General features: G+C 47.9%; 1 protein-coding gene across 6 annotated transcripts in view; it reads right to left on the bottom strand.

Annotated features, from left to right (window-relative positions):
• The window catches only part of TNIK (TRAF2 and NCK interacting kinase), a 165395-nt gene that overhangs the window by 21945 nt on the left and 119019 nt on the right, over nucleotides 1–24431 (bottom strand). For 3 of the 6 annotated variants that reach the window (XM_076341364.1, XM_076341367.1, XM_076341368.1), the window contains 8 exons: nucleotides 17220–17330; nucleotides 16650–16736; nucleotides 15249–15449; nucleotides 10406–10570; nucleotides 8338–8577; nucleotides 5895–6001; nucleotides 2996–3159; nucleotides 1555–1652 (listed from right to left, as the gene is read on the bottom strand). In XM_076341364.1, the coding sequence (XP_076197479.1) occupies nucleotides 1555–1652; nucleotides 2996–3159; nucleotides 5895–6001; nucleotides 8338–8577; nucleotides 10406–10570; nucleotides 15249–15449; nucleotides 16650–16736; nucleotides 17220–17330 (1173 nt within the window). The remainder of the gene's footprint in view (nucleotides 1–1554; nucleotides 1653–2995; nucleotides 3160–5894; nucleotides 6002–8337; nucleotides 8578–10405; nucleotides 10571–15248; nucleotides 15450–16649; nucleotides 16737–17219; nucleotides 17331–24431) is intronic. The other 3 variants (XM_076341365.1, XM_076341366.1, XM_076341369.1) reach the window with 3 other exon arrangements.

Genomic DNA, 24431 nt, shown 5'->3' with positions numbered 1-24431 from the left:
CAAGTGCTTTCCATTACAGCCCCGCAGTTACCAGTATGAGCAGTGTGTGCACAGCAATGCATGTGTGAGGCAAGTTAAATGCTAAATCAGGAATGTTTGGTCTCTTCCCATGAAATTTAAACATTCACCATTGCCAGATGCACACACTTTTAAAATATTATCATATGGTGAAGAAGGTGTAATTCAGGACTCTTATTTTTTTAAGAAGATGGATGAAGACTACCATTGCCCGTCAACATGCAAGACGGCTCCGCTGACTCTGGCTTTACAGCTCATGGTTTGGTCCCTGAGAATGAATTACCCACTGTATTCCACTGCTCTGTTTTCCTTTATTTGCCAAGTGCCTTCGTTCCAATTAGGCTTAAAATGCATTTCAAATAGTGTTCGATGGCCCCTCTGAAATCAGTGGGTGGCCAGGGGCTGTAGCTGAGAGCAGAATGTGGTGAGCGGTGCAGGCTGCCTGGACCACCGCCACAAGAAACCTCCGCTCTCTCTCTTTCAAATACGCCCAACAACGGCAGCACCCTTTGCTCCACGCATGAAAGTTGGAGTGCTTCTTGCCACGGCCTCCATGCAAGTGGTCTGGCCAGCAGGTTTCAGGCAGCCCACGGCTGAGCAGAACACACCGGCAGTGCCGCTCCCCTCCCCGCGGGCAGGCTCCCTACGCCGAAACGCAATCGTTTGGTCTCCCATCTGACCCAAGATTGCATCGCCACCTTTTTCAATGTCAGCACCAAGAAAACCCGGTTCGATATTAAGCGCTAACTAGTCAACCTTGCATAGGCATGACCCACTGAGAAAAGATATCACTAACCTCATCTATAGCTTTCTTATAGCTCTGTGGGTAAAGGAAGAATAATCAGCATCAGAGGAAACAGATCGGGACAGGAAAAAGCCAGAGGAAGGGCAAGCAGGTTAGAAATAAAATTAGAATTGTTAGCTCAATGCTGTGGAGTGTAGAGAAAAAAAACATCAACAAAACATTAATACACATTAAAAAAGAGAAGCAGTGGAAATTCATTTTGTTATTAGGCCGACTCTGCAGTTTTAAAATACAAATGTCAACAGCATTAAACCAGGAGGAAACACTTCGGATGAGATTTTGCTCAGAATAATAAAAAGGGAGCGTACAGAAACCACTACCAGCTTTGGTTTTAAGCTGTGAAGGCTGTCGGGGGCCAGTCGCCCAGCCTTCCCGAGCAGAGCATCCCTCCGCCGGGCTGCTGTGGGGGGACATGCAGCACGGAACACAACAATGTGCCATCGGCAACCACCGCGCCCAAGTTAGCAAAGCCCTTAAGCATCTGCTTCACATGAAAACACAGGCTTAAGTGCTTTCCCCTAGACTTGGGCTCCTGATAAAAACTCATGCACTCTCTTAAGCATCCAAATCTCCCACGGGCTCTCACCGTACCACCGCTTTCCAGTCTCTCCGCTGGAGGAGCAATGGTACTAGCCTCTTTTTTGGGGTCCCCACGGTTGTGCTACTGCACCGAAGGGAAATGTGGCCAAGCCAGCTAGGAATGTTCCCACGGAAAATAATTTAAGACTCACAGCGGGTCGGCTTGGTCGCGTCACGTCCCTGTTGTCTTCCTGCTTTACCTTGGCGGGCTCGTGGGAGAGCACAGGGGACCCTTCGGGCTTGGCGTTCCCTGGGTGAAAGGTAAGCAGAGAGAGTGGGAATTAAAACACTGCCGAAAGCCATCACTGCATCCCATCGCCTGGGATGGGTGGGTGTGGGGGGCTTCACTGTCCTCCTCCTTGTGCCGAGGCACTGGCAGCCCCTTCCCCAGCTGTTTGCCCATGAAGCGCAGGAAGATGGTGGTGAAAGCAGACAAGGACATCTCAGGCTCAGGACTGGATGCCCTGTAAATAGGTAATTTTTGTCCAACTAAAAGTTTCACTACGTTTTGCTTCTGTTGTCTCGAAAAATACTCCTGGCTCCTCTCTACCTAACTGTATGGAGTGTCCCTCCACAGAGCGACAGAAACCATAATCCAGCCCAGCCTCCACTGACAGCCTTCTTGCAGCGTGACTGCCCTTTTTTCTACTAAAGAAACAAATTCACTCTGCAAAAGAGCAGGGCATGTGATAAATTAAAAGCTCTGCAGCATCTGACATTGCTAGGACATTATTTGTCACAGGATTCCTCATTAGTAAAAAACAAAACCAAACCAAAAAGGACAATTAGCGATAAACTGCTTTTATTGACTACCTAGAGAAGTGATGATTTCAACAACAGACATGTCATCTTACGGCCAAGTCATAAAAAATTCAAAGCATGGAGGCAGTATTTGTTTTAATGCGCTTCAGCCCTGGGGATTTATACTGCGGGGCTGTACTAGAAATGCAGATGTATGGCCTGTATGTGCTTTAGCAACTCCTACTGCGATTAAACGGGGGAATGGAATATCTTTAGGAGTTGCTCTAAGATGAGAGGAAACAATTCGGCTAGGAACATAAACCCAGTGTAAGCACGGCTGCCTGGTGAAAGCATTTCAGAGAAAGCTTCTTACGGGCTAATTCACTCCTCTGCTCCCATCTCAGGCTTTGCACAAAGATGAAGCTCAAAAAAAAAAAAAAGGAAAAAAAGAGATACCCACCCAAAGTGAAACACAATCCCAAAGCAACCATCACAGAAGTAGTGAGCTGGGGTCAATGAAGATAGGAAGCACGCTGGTATTCCTTTTTTTTTTTTTACCCTACAGCATAACCCCCATCTCCTTTTGTCTAAGTTACTTGGCACTGCGATGCTTCAGTAGAGTGCAGGAAAAGCGCAGGCTGCCATCGGCATCCTACATCAGCATCCAGGCAAAAGGGAGTGTCGGCATCTCTGTTTGCAAGGAGGCCAGCTGGTCACAGAAGTACATCAGAAATGATGAATCCTTTGATTTTTTGAAAAGCATACGTGAGATCACAGACCTCTTGTCCTTCCTGCTATCAAACAAGCCTCAGAAAGCACACCCGGTGCCAAGGGACATTTTCAAGAACTCACCTCTGACTCTGTTGCGCTCGCTGGAGCCAGCCTGAGAGCCGGGCTGGGACCCGCCCTGGGAGCTGGGCTGGGAGCTGGGAGTGCTGGAGCTGGAGGAGCTGCCGCTGCTGGTCCTCTGCAGCGGGCTCTCCACGATGGGCTCCGTCCTCCTCAGGTCCGGGTTGCTGCGGGAGCACAAAACAGAGGGACACTGTCAGATGGTGCTGCGTGTACCTCCGGGGCTTCAGATCCTTCCCACACTGACAGGGACAGTTGGAAGGTGAGGAGACACCTCCTCTGCTGGAGAAGACAGGGCTGAGGTCTTCTCTTCTGAAGCTATTGAGCCTGCAAGCCCCACTGAAATCCATGGGAGGTGAATTCGGCACTCAACATCTTTATGGAGGTGGACCAAAACCATGATGAAAAATTGGCTAGAGGAGCTTTCTACTCTTATTTTGCCAAATTCAGCAAAAATTAAAAGGTTCTTTGCTCAGAACTCCCCTTCAGCCTGTAGATGTGCAATGCTGGCGATATCTGTATTAATCACCAATACTCATCATAAAAGCAGGAATTGGCAAATCGCTGTTAGAGAAATAAATATTTCAGCGAAGAAAGGATCTCAAGTTTGCAACAAGGCTGCAGATCACTTTTGCCACTTAATCACGTCCCCAATTTTCATGGCTTCACTTTAAACTCGCTTAAGATACCCACTTTTCTTCCTTGATTTTTTTCACCCTTGTGAACATACACAACTCTAGAATAAAAAGCATCCTGGACACACGAAGAGTGAATAATAACTCTTAGAGTATCAGATGCCTTTAGGAAATTAATTCTTATTTGGCACTGAAATGACATCAGAAGACATGTTCAATGCAGAGTTATGCAATTTGGTTTTATACAATATTCCTGTTAAGTGATCTTATTCAAAGTCCCGTTAAAAATTTATAGAAAGCTTTCTCCATTGAGTCCAATTAGGACCATGCGTATGTAAAAATGCGGTAATACTGCCACATGACATAATGCAATTGGAGGGTGTGCACATGAAGTGCAAGGTGTGCGGACTGTGCATGCCCTTGGAGAATGACCAGAATTGTGTAAATTGTGCAGAGGCCCATTGCCGTAATGGCGTTGTTGGCAGAATCGTTTGGACACTGCTTAGCATGGATATTATATAAAATGACTGCCCAGTGGTATCTTGCATTGACACAGGTGGGTATTAAAATGATGAGAGCAAGACAGTAACTTTCTGTGTGCAAGGAAATATCCCCTCATTTGTTACAATAGGGTAATAAATAAAAGAAAGCATATTTTAATAATATTTAAATTTATGCATGGGAGGAATCAAGAACCAATAGGAGAGGTGGTTAAAAAGGAAAATTGGAGAAACGCTACATTACTGTGAGAGAAATGAAATGTGAAACTGTTTCACTGAATACTTAGTTTAATGGACATGGTAGCATCCTAGTCATTTCGAATTTTCATCAGACTGAAGGCCTCCAGCTCATGCTGTACAGCTGACATGTCCTTAGCTAAATTAATTCATGAAACGTATTTGAATAAAACAATACTAGTGTATTTACCTGTACTGACCAGGACTGGGACCGGGAGGCTGAAGGAAACACTGGGCAACCTTCAACTTGAATCCCACAGACTCCCATTATCCTTTTTACTTTCAATACTATCACTTACTAGGACCATGCAGTCCAACACCCCTCCGCATTTTAAATTGTCCTTCAAGCAACAGCTAATTAAAAGAACATTTTCAAGAATTCAAAGTGCTTCAGCCTTAAGCAATAAAGAGGAACCAACCATGATATGCATGTTTTTTGTCTAATTTAAACAACAACAACAACAAAAAAGATTCCTCCTCCTTCTGCTACCCCTGCCAGCTACTCTAAGCTGCTGCCCGCTGTACAGGAGTTTGCTGATGCATGGTGGGGCACTGAGCTGGAAAGAAAGGCGTATGCTGAAAACCGGTGACAGCACATGGCTACAAACATCCCAGTGTTCGCTTTTTGACCTCACCCTAAAAGGACAAAGCAGGAAGAAGAAACCAAGGAGCTCCACCACGCAAGGCTATGTGGAACACGTATTTACCCTGAGATCTGCCTGTCTGAGGTCCAGATCTGCCCATGATGCTCTGCAAACCAGAGACAAGCTCTCGCATGACTAAGCCACATTTTTTCCATCCGGCTCGGAGCAGAGCCTGTCAACTCCCTGCTTGTTTTAAACACGCCCAGGGATAGCTCTGGCATGGCAGATGTCAGATGCGGTGCAACATCCTTCGTTGGGGTGCTACAAGCACGCCCTGCACACCACTGTGCTGGAGAGCTCGATCCGGCTAAGCTAAAGGCCCTAGTCCTAGGAAGCTGAAAGGAATTTAATCCTTGATCTACAACTAAGGAAGATCTCACCAAGCTGTATCGGTGTCTGTCCCCTGGCACATTCCTCGGTCATTATCTGTGAAAAGCTGCTCTGACGGTAGGAAATGTATGGTATGTATCACTGAGATCTCTCCACTGGCTTATATGGATCCCCTTATATGCAAGAGGTGACACTGGAAGAACCAGAACCTAATTCCACTAAAGGGAGTGTCCAAATTCCGATTTGACCCCATAGCAGCAGATGCAGCATCCACCTCCAAACCCTGCAATGCCCAGGAACGTATTCAGCCCAGGGAGCAAAAGCTCCAGGGATCCAAGCGCTCATGGCCTTTGCTGTTTTTACAAAATACTAACGAATGCAAAACTAGTTCATCCCAGTGATAAGAGAAGCATTGCAAATCTCATGTTGTTACCAGTGAGCAAAAGCAGGGCTAGACCCCAGCCCATGTTCGGGCTCCCCAGCTGGGCGATGCCAGGAGAAGCGCAGGCAGTAGCACACTGGGATCACTCCTGCTTGTCCCCCCTGGTGTCCGTACCTTGCCCGAATGGGCTGGGAGCCCAGCCGGGGCCCCAGGGCGCTACCATTCCCTGGGGAGTTCTTCCTCGCCAGAGCAGGGGATATGGAAGTGGTTCGTTGAGGCACCTGGAAAGGAATGGAGATGTTCACCGTCACCGAGTCTGCCCCACCATGTCAGGCAGCCGTTGGCACATCTGAGAGATCACCTTTCAGCACTGCCTTAAGACTTGATTTACAGTTGATTTCCCACTGAGAGATACGCAATATTTATAGCAATTATAAAACACAAAGCTCTCAGCTTTTAGAAGGAATCACCTTAGAGTGAGAGAGAAACGAGCTGCAAAGGTGCAGTCAGGGATGCTCCTGGCAGAGAAGCCCTGAGCAGCACACAGAGCAGCCCGGCTACCATCAAACAGGGCATTTACTTTTTCAAAAGCTGAATGTACACACACACGTATATAATCTAAATCCAACAAACCCCAGAAAAGTAATTTATAAGGTAAAATTCAGACTGAAGTGCATTTCAGCAGCTACGGTGGAGCTTTTAGCATCTCTAGTTCAGATACAACATGCACCAGCCGAGAGAAGGTGTTGACTGGTGGACAAACAAGAGGATTGACAGTGGAAAGATCCAGATTGAACCACCTAACACTCTCAATTAAACCCTGTGGCCTTTGCTGAGCTTTGGATGCTGCTGCCAAAACCCCGCTGCCGGCAGGACAGCTCACCACCAACACCGCCAGCAGAAACCCAAAGCCAACCACAATCTACAGGTGCTATGGCAGGTAACCCCAGAGGCCTGCCTCTTCCTGTGGGAGCATGGGCATCGCCATGTGGCCACAGGCGTGGTGGTCTCATCCCCCCCAGCAGCGCAGGCTGACGTGGAGAGGCACAATGATACTCACCATGCAATACCTTGCACCAGATAACAGAGAGGCCAAGGGCTTGGCGGGATTAGCAAAAAAAGAATTAGGCATTTTTTTCGAGAATAAACACGCAGTTATGTTAGGCAAGATAAAAAGATTTAGAAAGTGAGCGAGCTTTATATTCTGCGACATCGCTAGCTACAGCTTGTCTCATTGAAAAACAACATCCCCTCCGGGTAGGGTAGTCTGCAGTCGGGACCTGGGGAGTTTTTTACCTTCCTCTGAAGCATCCAGCCATAAGCACTGGCAGAAACAAGACCCTGGACCACAGAGACAGCCGGCCCTGCCTCACGGGGCAGTCCTTTCGTTCCCGCTTACAAACACATCAAACGCACTTTGGGCAGTAAAATGTGGTCAGACTCCTCATGGGTACTACTGCCGACACGACAGCCTTCAATGTGATCTGGTGGGGACCCCTTCCACAGCTCATGTTCCCCCAGTTGAGGGGGAGAATACTCCATAGTGCTGGAAAACAGCTTTTCTCCAAGGAGCAGGTGCTGTGGTCTCACCGCGTAGCACATTAGTGCAGTTAAGAGATGCTCTTCTCAAAGGACTCAAGGGAAAAGCCAACCTTAAATTGCAAGGGGTTTCTCAAAACTGGGTTAAAACCAGGCAGCCACCCTTCTGCACTACTGAGGAACAAAGCACACGAACAACTCCAGGAGCTGTTGGCTTGCTTTTCCTCTTAAGTAAGCACCAATGTCTCTTATCACTTGGTGGTAGGAGAAATAGGAATATTATTAACATATGTGACATGCCACCATAGATCCCTTGCACAGGGAGGCTTACCTCGTAGCTGATAATTTGGTCTTAAAAAGGCAAGTCACTTACTTTGTTAACACACAGAAATACTGCCTCTCAATCAGGGACAAATACTGCCTCACTGTCACTAATCAATTTGTAATCATTTTTTCTCTGTAAAAATCCTCCCAGGCTGAGCACTGATTCACTCTAAGAGGAGCTTCAATGGCCAAGTTATAACTTTTCCAAAATGAAGGTGTATAAACAATGCGATCGAAATACTGGTCCAGAAGAGTCTTAATTAAAGAGGTACTGCCAGATGCTGCCAAAATGTCAATGAAGGTATAAAGCTGCTGGAGCCTTTACAAGTCTTCCATCAAATATTGATTGCAACTGGAGGCACTGTACCTGACTAAAAAGGACCCGTCTCATTGAGTATGACAAATTTTATGTTCCTATAATTCTATTTAAACAGAAGGTTGTTTTTTATCCTAGGGAAAAGAGAAATTAATTTGCTTTGGCCTCTGTCCAGGCTCAAGAACTTTCTTTGCTGGAGGGCAACACTATTTTGCAGCCCTGTGTGTGCACCTGAGAGCAGCTCCCAGCATCTCGAGCAAAACCTGCCGTGGGAAATGCAGCCCCCTGGCAGGTCGGTACCCACTGTGGAGCCACAGCGGTGGGCTCAGTCTTGCCCTCTCTGCTTTGCTGGAGGTGCTGAGCACAGCACCGTCCCGCGGAGACTTAGCTCTGGGATTGCCTCTTTGACGTGCTGAAAGTGAGGAGCGATAGTGTTACCTTTGGTGGAATGTCTTCCTCCTGCCGTAACCAAGAACTTCGGTCAAACTTTTCAATGCGAGGGGGCAGAGGAGGGTTTTCTGAGGTGGGGTCCGAGTTCTGCCTTGGCATCTCAGTGCGGTGAGAGGTCACCGTCAGAGCCTCCTGAAACCCAGCCAGTCCCTTTGCAGGCTGTTCATGCAGTGACTGAGACCCAGACAAGGAGCTTCCTTGGGATTTCACAGTGACCAGATGTGGAATCTAAGCACCAAGTCAAAACAGAACTATCAGTACAAAATGGAAAAAAAAAAAAGGAATAAAAAAAAATATTTAAAAATTTGATTTAAAAAAAAAGTTGATTAGCACTTTGGATGCACTAAAAAGCCCCCTCGGTTTGAGATCAGCACTGCCTTGGTTTCAGGAACTTCTGACTTCAGTGCAAGATCTATTAAAAATCATGCTCGCACAGCTCAGCCTTTTAAAATCAGGCAATGTCATGCTTCAGTCCTGACCGCTCCTGCATGTGCACGCTGATACGGCTCGTACCGACAGCCCCGCACCATTCTGTGAGTACCACCCCAGGAGCAGGGGCAGGCTGCTCCCTCCTGCCAGCTCCCGCACACTCCATGCCCACCCCAGGCTCTGCCTGCCGCTGGCCGCATTTCCAGCTCCTACGCCTGCACCTCTAAGGTTGTGCTAATGAGGTTTGGCATGGATTTTCCTTGTTAAAAATGAAAAAAGAAGGAAACGATAATAAATAATAATTAATAAAAAAAATTGTCAGGAATTCTGAGGCCTAAATGGCTTAAAAAAAAATAATCTTGAGGCATGAGTTTCTATACGTCTAGGTAGCCCATATCCCATGGATCAGCCCTATAGATCTAAAGGTTACAAGTGAAAGGAATACTGACATCCGTTTTGGGAAATCTGAGAAATTCACAAAGTTAAGAGTTTGTGAAATCAGAGCTTCTTCCCACGACCCTGTGAAGCTGCACTTCCTTGATACAGGGGGGTTGTAACTTTTATTTGACATTTCTACATACATGTTTATGTACACGTACTTATAGCATGTGTATATGTGTATGCATGCATACATTTACATGGGTCTCTGGGTTTCAAACAACCTTTTCATTAGTATTTTATTGCCAAACAAAAGTCTTTGTAGCTGTTGACAATATAGGTTGTCAAACAGGTCACTGAAAAGTATTTGGTCAATCAGAGAGATTACGGTGAAGTGGGATTTTACCCATTTCCCAACATATATAGACCATGTACATTGGGGAAAAATGAACTGTATGTTTAAGGGCTTTCCTGCATGTATTTTGTTTAAAGCTGGCATCGTACTGCTGACCTAGAGGTGCGCATACCACACGTGGATGGCACTTAGTTGGCACATTTTCCCATAGGAAGCCCACATGGACAGGGAGCAAAGGCTTTGTGCTTCCCTCTGAAATCTCCGCTGGAGTCTGTGGATCTGTGGGAGCACTTCCAGGGGCTGGACCAGAGCCAGCACTGACACTCGGTGCAGAGCTTTCGGTGGCAGAGTACTTACAGACCTCGCGGCTGGGAGGAATTTTTAGATGGTCATGGTGATCTATGCCCTCTCCAGATGTGTTTGTGACTGATGTCAGCTCAATGGAAAACCAAAACAAAACCTTGAATTAAAGCGGCAAAGAAAGCAAAATCTCCTTCTGATGATCCTCAGCATCAAAGCGTCCCCGGTCTTTTGTACCAGGTACTGTGTTTTTTTAGTCCTTTACATAAACCAGATCCAAAGAGGAACAGAGCAACTGCCGCACTGGACCAGACCAGCGGTTCCTCTCGGTCCTCCAGCTTGTTTCTGGCAGTAACCAGTACGTGATGCTTCAAAGGAAGGTATAAACCAGCGTGATGTTTCTAACACATGGAGGCGACAAGAGGAATCCACTCATGAATGTAAATGCTGCTCTTACTTACGAATACGCTTAAGGCTGAGAAACCAGGGAGCAAGGCACTATTTCCCTCTAATCCGCTCTTTTTCTTGTTACCTTACCAGCACCCCCAGCATCCTGGCTCCGGTAGGTGAGCCTGCCGGGGGAAGCACCATTACCTGCGGGTCCACAGGTCGGAGCAGGGGTGGGGTCCGGGCCGGCTGCACACTGCTAATGCTGAAAGACTCCGACCGAGGAGGCAGGTTGGGGTCAGAAATCCTGTTGGCCACCTTATGGGGCATGGCCGGCGAGCTCTGGCGATTGAGCCGGGAGCGCTCCTCCACCTGTGGCGAGACAGGGAGAATGGGTGAATGCTCCATAAAAAGCCATTTCCAATTGAAAAGCAAGGTATGCATATATATAGGAAGCTCTTTTCTCTTTCTCTTTCTCTCTCTCATATATTGTATGATCATGGAATCCAGGTTACCAGCAGATTGTGCAATAAATGCATTTTAAAGACACTGAAAGGACTATCTGTATTTATGTACATAATAAATTTCTGAATATGAAATGGAAAAATAAAGAAAAGGCAACATGCCTCAGAGGTGTTTCTAGAAGATGACTCCTGAGAAACTCTTGCTTCTTCTCAAATGTATCTTTAAGCAAGGGGACCCTTTTCCTTCACTACTATAAACACCACGAGGACTGCTTTTGTTTGATCTGAATAAAAGAATAAACATGGCAGCCAGAAAATGGCTGGCTTTGATCTAGATTTAGTGAGTCTGGCACCTTGTCATGTATGGAAGGGGATAAGCCTCTATTACTGATAGAGAAATAAACCCAAAGCCCACTGCTTTCAATTACCCTTGATCGAAACACAGTGCTTTCAGCTAATCCAGACATATGTGCAATCTGGGTGCTCCTGCAGTTAGACTCTATGCATTGATATTCATGCAGCATATGCTATGCAGAATTTTTGATACCTCGAGATCTGACGTATATTTTCATTTACGTATCATTAACATGTTAAATACCCTTAGCGTGTCTTGATTCCATTATGTACAATGTCATGTTAAAAGGCAATCTTTAAAACAGGTTTGCCTGGAAAGAACCACAGCTCTTCTTTAAGTAAATAAATACTCATGAAACAAAAGAGCCATTATATTAATAAAAATGGATCTTTTCCTCTTTCAGGTACTGCGCAGGAGTCAGAGTAAAATTTAGATAAGAGATTTGTTTATGGACTCTTTCCTTTCTAGTTCATGAGGAACCACCCGGGCCACTGCTGTGTCCCAAGAGGTCATCACAACTTCCCTAGGCACTGCCCACCAGCTAGTAGAGGCCATGCAGAGCTCTGTTCAGTGATGTCCACGACAGCGGAAGCAAGGATGGAGAGCAGGGCAGGAAGGAGACCTCGCTCTGAACAAGGGAGCAGCAGCCAAGCCTTGGCACAAACGACAGCAGGCAGAGACAGTGCCGCCACCGCATCCTCCGACTGTTTGCAGGTGCTCTCCGGCACGCTGCCAAGCCGTAATGCACGGCTGATTACGGAGGACTTCAAAGCTTGCATGGAGGAGAAGACAGGAGAGTGATGAAATGGGGATGTCTGTGTACTGGGAAGGAGAAAGGGGCTTGGTTTTCCCACTGCCAGCATCTCCTCACTAGCACTTTGTTGCACCAGCACAGCAGAGGATGCTCTTGGGACTCTCCAGCTGTATTTCATAGAGCCTTACTGACTCCACCATTAAGCAGAGAGGGGGAAAAAGCAGCAAAACCCTGCAGGAATTCATCATCGCTCCAGTTCCAGCCATCTCTAATTGAACTCAAGATTCCCCTCAAATAGGAAACATCCCTAGCAGCTTCTGTGCAGGTCCCAGTGGAAGGCTGCTAATGTTTAAAACATCACTTCAAAGCAAGAGATGGATAAAAGCCATGGGGACTGAAGGAGGAGCTGATGTGCGCATTGGCTGCTGCAGAGAACAGCACAGCTCGTGACGCACAGCCGAGCCCCAAGCACCTGGGAAGCTCTGAGCTGCGGGAAAGCACCACAGGGCCCAGCCACCACGTGGAAAACATCCAATTAAACCTGTCCTCTCCTTTATGCATGGTCATGTATGACATATACCTGCCCAAACCCATCCTTCAGCTGACCAAGCTTCTTTGTCACTGAGAAGTTAGACCTGGCTATCTGCATCACTTTGTTTAGCAAATACTGGTCCATAACAGAAGAATCAGTAACGGAGAGAGCTGCTAATTACAGTACTACTGCTTAGAGTGCTAATGCCACGTCCCTGGCTGGATCATCAGGGGGTCCCAACATGATGTCCGAAAAGGCCCAGCTAGTCCTTGATTATAAGAACAGATGTGCCTGGGTAAACAGGGCAGGTCTGGGACAGCACCCAGGCTACATCCCAAGTTAACTTCCAGTGGATAACCCTTCACTCTCAAGAAGATGAGTAGAACAGACAGCAGATGGGGATGTGCATCCATGCATGTTGGTAGGACTATTTGATCAGACTGTTTTGTTTAGCATAAAAAAAAAGATAAATCCTTGACTGTGCTTTGGGAAAGCTATGAAAGATGCGGTACAGCCTGGTTCCTAAGCCAGAGCTTTGTCTTCACCAACAGGCCAGTCCTCCCCCCGGAGACGCAGGGACACAACTGCAATGGGAGTGGCCACAGCCTCACCTTTATGCTTCACCCCATGTCTGCAGGATCTTGCAGTCACCATGTGAAGATGAGTGAGGTGGGAAAATAAGTGCATAAAGGAGAGCTATGAAAAGCAGAGAGGGGCATGGCACCAGGAGAACTCAGCTGTGGTGATCAAGCTCCTGAGAGAGAAGACTTGAGACCAAAGAGCATAAAAACAAGGATGGTATGGGATATAATGCAAAATCCTCTGGAAATATCCCAATAAGCTCTGCAGAGCCTCCAGAAGTTGTAGGCTGAGCACCAGACTTGTCTCTTCCTTGTTCCCAAAGGAAAACAAAGTCTCAATATTTCTGTTAAATTAGCATTCATGGGTTGCGTATGGAAATTTCTAAACTACAGCAAGAACCATGGTAGGCTGATTAAGTATCAGCACAAGTCTATCTGTATAGCCAGCAAGGATGGTACTTCAATATACGCAAAGTAGCTGAATTGTTCTAAAAGTGGGACTATGCAGTAGATAAAACAGAGGATGGAGGCAAGAGGAGTAGTTTTGGGAAGTTCCCAAGGGTGTTGTGTCAAGGCAGTACATCAAACTACTGCTCTCGAGAGGATAAAGGTGCCACAGTTGCTGCTTTGAGCATTTCATTAGAAAGCAGACAGAGTGACACAGGTAAAGAATAAATGGTTTGAAGAGCTAATTGGTGGAAGCTGGAGATGTTCCCCAACAACAGGAAACCTCACCTTCCCTATGATTTCAGCAAAGGGTATGAGGCCACATTCTGCTGCTCTTATTCACATTGTACAGTTCCCAACGCCCTGCTTCCAGTGACGGCATCAAAAAAAGACGCCTCCCCCACGGAATAGAAGAAATGGGCCTTTGAGTTTGAAATGGAAAGCTAAATCCAGCACTTTTCTCCTTCACCCCAGATATGTAAAAAGTAATCTTATTCTTTATCTTTGTTATAGTTTTGAAGACAGTGCCAGAGGTACTTTAGCAACGTTCTACAGGATTTATTTAAAACCAGACAATGAAAGACAGAGTTTACTCCCTTTTTCAGGCCTGCTACCTACTCTCAGCACTTCTGCAGATGGAAAGTGGAGACCCAGTTCTGCAGAAAGCCGCAGAGACACCACCCAGGTGGAGGCCTCTCCTGTCAAAGGTGGCTCAGCACATCTGGAACATCTCGTCTACAGACCTACCTACCAAACCTCCCCTTCCACTGGAAGGGCTGGAGAATGATACTGCAACTCCATGAAAATACGTTGTCTGGTGCATCACCACCAAAAGACTGAAGACTAAATTGGAAAGGAAAGAAGGAGAAACCCAAGGGAGTATAAAGAGGTGAAAAGAGTTTTTGACACGCACACCTCTCTCTGGACTGTTTGTATTATTGGCCTTTGCTTAGCAATGGATAGCTGATTGAATTTCTTGAGCATTTGATGCTTGCAGGTATTGTGGATGCAGCTGAGGGTTGTCAAGAGGAAAGACCAGGAGACAGCTACGTGTTGGATGCACATTGCATCTCTGCCAGGACTAAAGGGTACCAGACATTTGGCAGCAGAGCGATTATCCTGTTTAGTTGGAAGAATAGGTGAGTTATTAAAAGATCTTTCTGCCCAGGAGTAGGGTTACAAAATTAAACCAACTAAACACAAAGAACTTTAGAAAAATTAATAGCAAGAGTGGGCACCAGTCTTACTGGAGCCACCACAAAGAGATTAAGGGGAAAGAGTTTGCACATGATCCTGAAACCTCACTGCAGACAATGCATACCTTCATCTTTTCAAGACTATTCAGCCAGGCAATAATTAATATTCAAGATCTCACAATTGTTACAGTATTTCCCTCTTTTTGCTGGAGATAAAGAAAATTGGCAATATGGCTTGCCTTCCTGAAAATCATGAAAGAAGAGCCACTCCAAGAGATACAGTCCCGAGCACGGGCGGAAAAGCTGTCTGGTCCCCGTTTGATTATGGGGAACTGAATTAGTGCCCAGCAAGGAACCCTGTACAACCACCCTCTGCATTTGCCCCTGACCCCAGCAGACTTGTAAACGTGCCAGGAAGGAGCATCAGGAGCTCCTGGCATGTCCACAAGTCCCCAGCTATGGCTGAACCCCTCCAGGAGGGATCCATCCTCCTCCTTGTACGCCCTCAGGGAAAAACCTCTTTCCTCCACTTTGCCTGCACAAACATATGGAGACGCACACATATTGCATTGAACTGGGAGTGTTTCCAGCACAGCTAATGGCATCTGCTGGAGGCTGACCCAGCAGAGCACAATCATCTGACGTATGTATTTTGGACCAACCTGCATGCCCAGCCCTGCAGATGCAGACAAGCATCACCACGCTCCTCGCTCTCACCTACCTCCTTGGCCCACGCTGGTTTCTCGCTGGCATTTATCCCTTCTTTGTAATGGTAGAGGGGTTTCTTCTCTGCCGGCCTCTGGTCTTGCCGCTGTTGCTGCTGCTGCTGCTGCAGGGAGACCAGGTAGTCACGCTCCTGCTGGAGCTGCCTCTGCAGCCTCTCTGCTTGCCGCTGCTCCTCCAGCTGCTTGCGCTTATACTCCTACCCAGAAGAAAACACAGTGACACGGGTGCCCGGCCAGCCTGTAAATGCAGGGCTGCAAACTGCAGGTTTATCTGTTTGGGTGGAAAATTGGGCCTGAGTATCTGAAAGGCTGTTTTCTGGCAAAGCTCATTGATTTGAAGGACTTTGGGGACTGAGCTGTAAAGCATCCTGGAAGAGAGACAGTTGGGAGGACAAAGCCAGCAAATTCAGAGTTGTGACCCTGGCGCCGGCACTTTGCGGCTGTTGAACTGCACTGTCTGCTGGGATAGGGGTGTGCCAGCGCTGCCTCACCAGGGAAACACTGTGAGACCCCCTGAGGGCTCAGACATTCCCTTATGAGTTACCATTGACTTTGCCCAGATTTTTCTGGATGGGAAGAACAAAGCCTCAATCCAATGAGGTGCCAAACACCACCGGGTCAGACAAAACCCAAATGAAGCCAAGTCCTCTGTAGGACGAATTTATTGTTTGTGAGAAGGGCCGCACAGCAGAGCCAACTGTATGATCTTTCTGAATCCCTACGGCTCTATGAGGTTTAATGAGTAAATAATTTTGAAAGGGCCTTTTTAAAAGGCCAGGGCTTGTGTGAGGGCTTTTCTTTTCCCTAAATAAAATTAATAGCAAGAGAGAAAAAGAATAATCCCTGGGGATTAAAAGAAAATGCAGCGAGAGTAACAGCTACCAGCATTAAAAAAGGATAACTCAAAAGTAAATTAAATAAAAAAAGAGGACATCTAGAACGCAAACAGCACAAGAGGGAATATACAGTGTTCCTGTGAGGAAATTAAAACAAAAGCCTTCACTCAGAATATGAAAACCCGCATGGCAGGGTAGGTTTGCCGGGTGCAGGCACGCGAGAGCTCGACCATGCTCCAACATGCTGCCAACAGCCTTCAAAGTTACGTGGCAACAAAAAGGGCTGCTCCTCTCATGAAGGCATAAGTATACCGATGCCGCGGAAGGGATGCAACGAGCGAGGCGTGCACCGTGAGGGGACCCAGCCCAAAGCGGTGGTGGGGGAATCGAGGCATGCTCATGGCCATGGAGCGAGACAGGAGGCTCCGGGTCTGGCAGTGACAGCGGCGTCTCCCATGTCTCGGCACAGCAGGAGGCACTCGGGGGACATGGGTACACGTGGGCACATGCGGACGCAACACGGGCAGAAAGCAGCAAGCGTGGCCGGGGCCTCCCATTTACCAGAAGTAGCGCTTGCTCCTGCAACAACTGCTGCTGCAGGATCTCTAACTGTCTCTGCTCCTCCTCTAACTGTCGCCTGATGTACTCCTGGAGGCATGGGCAGCAAGGATCAAAGGAAAAAGAGAGAGAAGGTAAAAGAGACAGTATTTCCCAAGAGGAAGGAAAATGAGGTGGGCACCCACATCCATCCCGCCCGAGAGCCGACACTGATCAATCAGCCTGGGCACCCTCCATCCCAGCCCAAAGAGTCTGGGGCATCCATCACTCTACAAGGGACCTCTGAGGGTAAAGGGTGAAAACCACTGGGAAATGGCAAACATTAACTGGGAATACCACAGAATCCCACCCCAGGAACCAGCGGGTGGGAAAAACCTGCATCAAGTGTCTCCACACCTGCAGGCCAGCAAGTGGATCCATGATAAATGATGGCGGTGGAAAGCGACACACGTGGTGTTAGCAATTAAGCAATTTGCTCTCAAGTGGCAAAAAACGAGAGTTTATGCGAAAAATCTCTGATTAGAGGAAGAGGAATCCGTGCTGAAGGTGATAGCCCTGCTCCTGCTGGGTTACCTGCTCGTGCTCCGCACGCCGCCGCTCCTCCTCCCGCCGCATCTGCTCCTCATAGTGCCGCCGCTGCTCCCGCTCCTGCTGCTTCCGCAGCTCCTTCTCCCGCCTCTGCTGCTGTGGGGGCAGGAGGCACAGGTCAGCACCCCCACTCCTCTCCCTGGAAGCTCAAAGTCCTTTTTCCTCACAGTTTTTGGGGAGCCACCTCACCCAGTGATCCGCAATGCTCCTGCCCACCCGAGGAGATGCCCTGCCAGCAGGCAGGTCTGTTTGGCAAGGTAGAGGGGCCTGTCGATCCCACCTCATCCTCATGTGCTCTGGTGCCCGGCACCGGCTACAGAGAACCCACAGCATCCTCCCGGCCAGCACCGGACCATGCAGGCAACCCCATTTCTTCTCCCACTTGCAGGTGAAGCCACGTGGGCAGTGCATGGTCCCCACTTACCAGTGTGCCCAACTGGTGGGTTAATCAGGCCCCAGGGGCAGGGTGGGGGCTCACCCCAGGAGCCGCGTGAGCCCATTGCTTACGGGGAACTCATGTCTCAGCCCCAAACCCACCCACGAGGATGAGAAAGGGTGCTGGGGGAGCTACTGCCTGCCGACAGGGGTACGTGTCCCTCTTATGTTTGCTGAGACCAGAAGCTAACACAGAAGACCCAAAATCCGAGGGTTTTTCCCTTTTGAAACACAAAACGAGCGGAGTGGAGGGGCTTCCCTTGCTGTCCTCAGGCCACCCCTGCCCTCTGCCTCCTGGGCCACATCCCTGCTTGCTCGGCTCTGTAGCATCTTTGCCAACAGCAACCCATGGGATTTTGGGGTGATGACGACCTACAGCCTGCTGTGAGCCATCCAGGGTGCACCCCGGTGACACCCGCAGCCCCCACACCCCCTGCTTTTAACCCAGCATAACTCCTCCAGCTACCCGAACCACCCTGCTCTCCCACCCTGGGGAGCAGGGGCTCACAGCGAACTGCTGCAATACTCTGCCATGAAGCAGAGGGGCCGCAGGCTGCTCTGCACCGCAGTCCCGCAGCCGGCGCATCAGCAGAGGGCACTCAAATGCCAATATTGGCTACTGGGGCTCTGCAGCCTGCCGTAACTCCATCATGCGCTGGGTGCAGCAAAATGCGTGCAGCACTAACGGGGAGGCAACCCACTGAAGCATACACCTGGTCCTTTTTTCTCCCTTTTTTTCCCTTTTTTTTTTTTTCCCCGTTGCCAACACGCAGCGGCTGAGCAGACTGCAGTGGCGAGGCAGGCACCGGAGGGGCTGGCAACGCCATGTGTTCACTAAATCACGTGGAGGTCTGGAGCTGGCAGCTGACTATGGTGGCTCTGCCCAAGGAGCTGGCTGAGCCATACGGAGACAAAGATGCATCCACTTTAAACTCCTGCTCTGCAGTAAAGCTGCACTGTATATACAGATGAATTTGATATCTATATCTATCTACAGATATATATCTATATAGGTATCTTCTATATAGATATCTATCTATAGAGATACTATATAGATATTATATAGATCTATCTCTATAATAGATATCTCATACAATAGATCCATCTCTAATATATATATTTATAATAGGTATCTATCTAATAGATAGATCTACTCTATTAGATATCTATTATAGATATTATAATTCTATTATGTATCTATTCTATATTCTACTCTATATTCTATTACATATCTCTATATATCTCCCTAGAGATAGATATCTACAGGTATCTTTATAGATAGATGCCTATAAAGATAGATATATCTATAGATATTTTAAAAAACATTTAAAGACACCCCCACATTTCAATATAGGGAGGAGCCATTGCCTGATTTGCTGCTATCTCCTCATCCACAGGTAACAACCACAGCCGTGCTGCACAGGGATTCTGCTGATTTCCTCTAGCTTAACGTTTGAGCTGCAGCACAGCTTTAGTGCCACCTATAGCCATATTTATCAGTGCTGTTCCACTCGCCTCAGGGAAGGAAAATCGCATCCAACCTGAAATAACCTGCCAGCTCCAGACTCCGGCGTGTCCCATGCCAGGCGCAGTCACTCGCACTGCCCACGTAAGCTGAGGATGCATGTGTTACTCTGCGCGTACGCCTATCCTCACTGAGCGCAACGCAAACATAGGGCTGTTTGTATTTTTTTGAACTCTATACCAGAAATTGCAGGGGATACACCACCGGGACGTGGCAACTCAGCAGTAACGGTAATACATCGGATTTCTTGGCTTCACCAGTGCTCCCTGACCTCCTTAGGCAAGTGCTGTTGGTGATGGTCACTGCTCCCGTGCACTCAGGAGCATGGATCTTTTGACTAATGGGTTGAATACACATTACCCTGAGCTTCCAGTCATAGTATGTATCACTCTGGGTTTGTGGTGGGTTTTAATGTTGTTTTTTTTAGTTAAAATAGCACGCTGCTGAATAAAGCTCATAATGCTTGTGTAGGCTGGGTTTGGCTGGCAGGAGGGGAGGCCCTGAATACCACAGCTATTTCTTAACTAAAAATCACCCAATTGCCAATCTGGCAGACGAACAAAGCCAAACCCCTCCAAGGAAGGAGACAAAAGCATTGTTCCCAGGGAGGGAGCCGCACACCTCCATCCTTCCAGGGGACCACCCAGCCAGCAGCCCATTTCCACACCAAAAAGCCTATTTAACACCAGGAGCTGGGAACTGAGCCCCCCAGGCACAGTTTTCTTTCGAAGCCAGGCCTGATGCTCTTCTGGATATTTAAAGGACCTCTGCACCCTGCCGCAGCCAGGCTCTTCGAGCTGAGGCTGTGAGCAGCATGAAATAAATACATTTATCGAGGCCAGAAGTACAGAGCTTCCCTCCAGCTCAACAGCGTTTTTGTCAGGTCACATTATAAGCAAGTAATTTGACATGGTCTTATTACGAGCACCTTCAGCTAAACACTGCACTGCCATCTCAGCAGAGCGGGGCTGAATTGGCAGCGGCACAGCCTCCCGGCGCACTCAGCTGCCTTCCTCGTACGGCCCCGCTTCGGCAGCTGGCAAACATCTGGAGAGGACCTGGCACTGCAGTGGGCGAAGCCTCCAGCAATGCACCCATCTCCCCTCTACCTCTGCTTGCGCTGGTGCCAAGCAGCGCCGGGGTGACGGGGACCCTGTTTAAAGCAGGGATTGGGCTCAGTGAGATGCAGCCGAAAACTGCATGTGGAAAGTGCATGTAGAAAGGAGGAAAAAAAAAAAAAAAAAGGGAGAGATTCAAAGATCTCTCTGTATTTGCCTCCTTTTCTCCCTGTTTTCTGCCCTCCCTCTCTCACTGCAAATGCATACTTCCCATGTTTCTCCAAGCCTGAAACTGCTGTGTGTATTTACACTATCCAGACCTATTATTCATGCAAGGCAAGAGCGCCAATTAATTAGGACTGCATTTATATAACTCTGCAGGTAAAGCTATATGTAGCTGCTTGTAAGCCAGAATGGGACCTTATTTGTGCTGCACTAGAAATGACAGGCTTTAAATATTGATGAGGGAAGACACACGAAGGCAAAACCTCTGGTGGGAAGGCCCTTGGAGGCCTGGCATGAAACAAGGACTTCAAAGAGCAAACTCACTTTGTTAGATCAGACACATTCAGGACTACAAGCAATCAGCGAGCTGGAGCTGCCCCGTGACCCTGGCAAGCTCGGAGAGGTACCAACACTTGCAAGAAGAGGCTCCTGGAAACCTTGGCTGCTGCTCCCAAACACAAGCATGACCCAGCAAAGTGGAAGGGGAATTCCAAGTGACAAATGAAAACTAATATTCTAGATGGTTGCGTTGTTGTGACAGACTCATTTATCTGAGCCACCAGGGAAAGAGTGACTGTGGCTGGAACATCATCTTTCCTGACACACCAAGCACTGGAGCATGAAGAGGTGTTTCCCACTGGTAGAGAAACTGGGTCAGAACTTCCCACCATGGCAAACGGGGATCTGATATGCTCTGAACCGTCGCAGGAGCTTTTAGTCAGGATCATCGTGAAGGGATGCTCCATGCAGGAAAAGGCTCATGCTTCAGAATCTGAGTTCTACATGCTTTCTAACCAAAGAAAAACTAGAGAGATGTAAGGCTTACCACATACGTGTACTACAGGAGCTGCTGTAACGCAGCGCTCCTTGGAAATGGGTACAGGACTGCTGCCAGGACCACTGCAGTACCCCCATGTACCATACTACTGCGAGGGGGCTGTCGTCTTCATGAAAATGTTTCTAAAAGCTACATGACACCTGCATATGCAGAAGAAAATAACAACCACCATTTTAGCTAACCTACGTTTATCTACAATTAATTGCTGGAATTTTTTTGCACTGCTTTATAAGAGCTTCCAGTAGACGGTCTTCTGCTGGTTAACATATAAAGGAGCTGCAGCAATTTTTTATCCCCTGAACATCCAGCTCTATAACTGCACTGAATGAAACCTCACATGCAAACAGCAAGATGCTTAGATTTGCCTTGTACATTCCCTGTGAAGATCTGACCTTCATTTTATACCTAGAAAGGACAAAAATCCACAACATGGCAAAAAAATGAGGTTATGTAAACCCCTCCCTGACTACATCTGCCCACTGCTGCCAAGGGGTCTGGCACAGAGATTTGTCTCGCAGGATCCCTAATGCTCCTGACCAGGAGATGTGTTATTCCTACAGCTCAGCTGGAGTTTTGGTGGTTAAACTGGTGCATCAAGGCTCATTCTGTGCCAGCAACAAATGGAGGGTTTCTTAGGGAACTATGTATCTCTAATATATGTATATATAGGGAAAAATTAAAATATATTCAAGCCTATTCACCTTTCTGCATTACACAGATATTTTCCTTAGTGCTATTTGATCTATTGATCTTTAATTCTCTAATTTGGGGTTTTTTTCAGTTAGTTCTGGTGCACGTTTTGAATTCATGAGACCAACTTTCTGCACGAGGGAAAACAAAGCTGCAACTCTACTCCCATGAAAGTCCCGGTTTCAAAGCTAGCTTGGGGATTTTTACTTTCACCACAATTAAAGACAGCTGCAAATCTAAATCTCTCTGGCTGCCTGGAAGAAGATTCAGCCTTAAAGAAGGAAATTGGTCAGCTGTTGAAAAAGGAGACTCAGGTGTCTGACAGATGCAAGGAGGCATGCTAAGGATGGCAGCAGGTCTCAGGGGCAGCATGAGGTGCACCAGGTGACCACTAGCAGACTTCCTTACTTGACTTTTTTATATACGCATTTAGTGTTATTGCCAGAGCAACATTAGGAGATGGTGGATTTCCCCAAAAAGGCCCTAAAATGAGAGGTACTTTGTGGGAGGTTCAGAAATCCTGGTTTAGGAAGATCAAGATGACAGAAAAAATGGGATTCCTTCATTATGAGCTCTGCTGCGTGAGGGAACAGAAATGGTGGGAGCTCTATCCCTGGCAGTATTTAAAAATGAGATTGGAAAACAACAAGAAAATATTCTGAAGGTCTGCTCTGACAGAGGAATGGACCAGTTATCCCACTAACAGCCTTTCTCCAGCTCTTTTGCTGTGCATCTCCAGTACAAATTAACTCCAGGCATTTTTGAGCTTGGCATCCTCTGAAGTCAATCCTTTTGGTGCTGTGCTGGGGCCCAGCTGATGCGCTCGCTCAGCCTGGCCACCTTCACGGCGTCTTATTATGAGTCAGAGCTCTTTCTATAAACACAGTAATATGCCTGGCAGTACTAAACAGTCTGACTTAGGAGCCCCAAAAGCCACCAGTTCCAAGTGTTTATTTGTCCCGGATGCTCTACTGGGTTTTAAAGGTCAACTTTATTTTGAAAATACAGTAATCTGAGTCTTCCACTCATCTCTCCTCCCAGAGATCTGCTAGTACAGTGCTGCCTATTGGAGGCACACCCCGTCTTAGTCAGACCATAAAGAAGCATGGAAGAAACCATGTTCCCATTAACCAAAATAAATCCAGAGCCAAGAGTCAACAACTGAAGTTAGTGCAAAGCTAGCGTAAGAAAACACTGAGAGGCCAAAAGGCCTGGCTTCTGCTGAAGGGTTTGGGTGCCGTTGTGATGGGTAGGAGAGCTGGAGCAGCGTTGCTCTCTGGAGCAAAACTGCAGCAACATAGAAGGAGTGTGCTGGGAGCCGCCAGGCAGTACTAGCAAACTCGGCACAGCTGTGACAGCCGCTGTTTGGTACCTCTGTCTGGCCATCAGATGCTTCCTGCCCCAAAATACATGGGAAGAACACAAAGACCAAACTATATCCACTACTGGCTGGCTGTGCTAGAAATAGTGGGTCAGCCTGAGGGTACAAACCCCTTCCCATGTCCCTGGGCAGAGGGAGCATCCCTCCCCAGGGCGGACACTAGAACTCCTCCATGAGCAGGAAGCTCAAGGGGAAGATGCTCAAAGCTGCTTGTGCAGCTCCTCTATCCCACTCCCTGCAGAAGCGACAAAACTTTCTGTTTGCTAATCTCTGCCTCTATTTTTCTGGTTTTCCTACAGCAGCCCACGGCAGATACATGACACCTTGCAGCTGGCAAAGCCACAGCCAGCCGCGCTGGGGAGCATCCCCTCCTAACTGCTGCCACAACCCACCGCATTTGCAACAGAAAGTTTGTACCTCTTCAAGGACTCCTGCTTTAATCCTCATCATAGCAACTCAGCTATGTTTCTTGCTCGCCACACAAATGGTGTCTAACAGAGAGGAGAGCTCATTTTACTCCGTGGCTGGAGATGCAGGTGAGGCTAAACCTAGCTAGATCTGAGGTAGGCACCTGAGAAGATGCTGGGGACACCGCAGCCACCTGTGAGCAGCTGCCTGCTCTGCCCTAATCCTGGCTGAACCCACAGGGCTGATCACGCCAGTGGCCCCACACCGGGGTGGACAGAGGATGCCCCTCAGTTACAGTCCCACTGTCTTTCCCCACTTCTCCAACACGGCAAGAGCATGAAAATGCCTCTTCACCGGCTTTGCCCCAGCAGATCTCTCTCTCTCAATTTAGGTCCAAAAATTGTAAGGCAGCTGGGAAGAAGGCAATGGGTGAAGAGCCCAGGGGGGCTGTTAGAGCCACCAGAAACAGAGGCATTGATTTTAAATCCTGGCTATGGTGGCATTAGCTTTTAATGACATGGGGTAAAGCATGGGGGGATCAGCAGAGCCTGGGAGGGCTGCGCACAGCCGGGCCCTGCAAGGCAGCGCCTCTGTAGCTCAGGGCAGAGCTCACCAGCTTAGCAAGGGGATTAGTCCT

Source organism: Aptenodytes patagonicus, chromosome 6 (assembly GCF_965638725.1).
Source record: "Aptenodytes patagonicus chromosome 6, bAptPat1.pri.cur, whole genome shotgun sequence".
In the NCBI taxonomy this organism is placed as follows: domain Eukaryota; kingdom Metazoa; phylum Chordata; class Aves; order Sphenisciformes; family Spheniscidae; genus Aptenodytes; species Aptenodytes patagonicus.
This window is presented reverse-complemented; position numbering and strand designations above follow the sequence as displayed.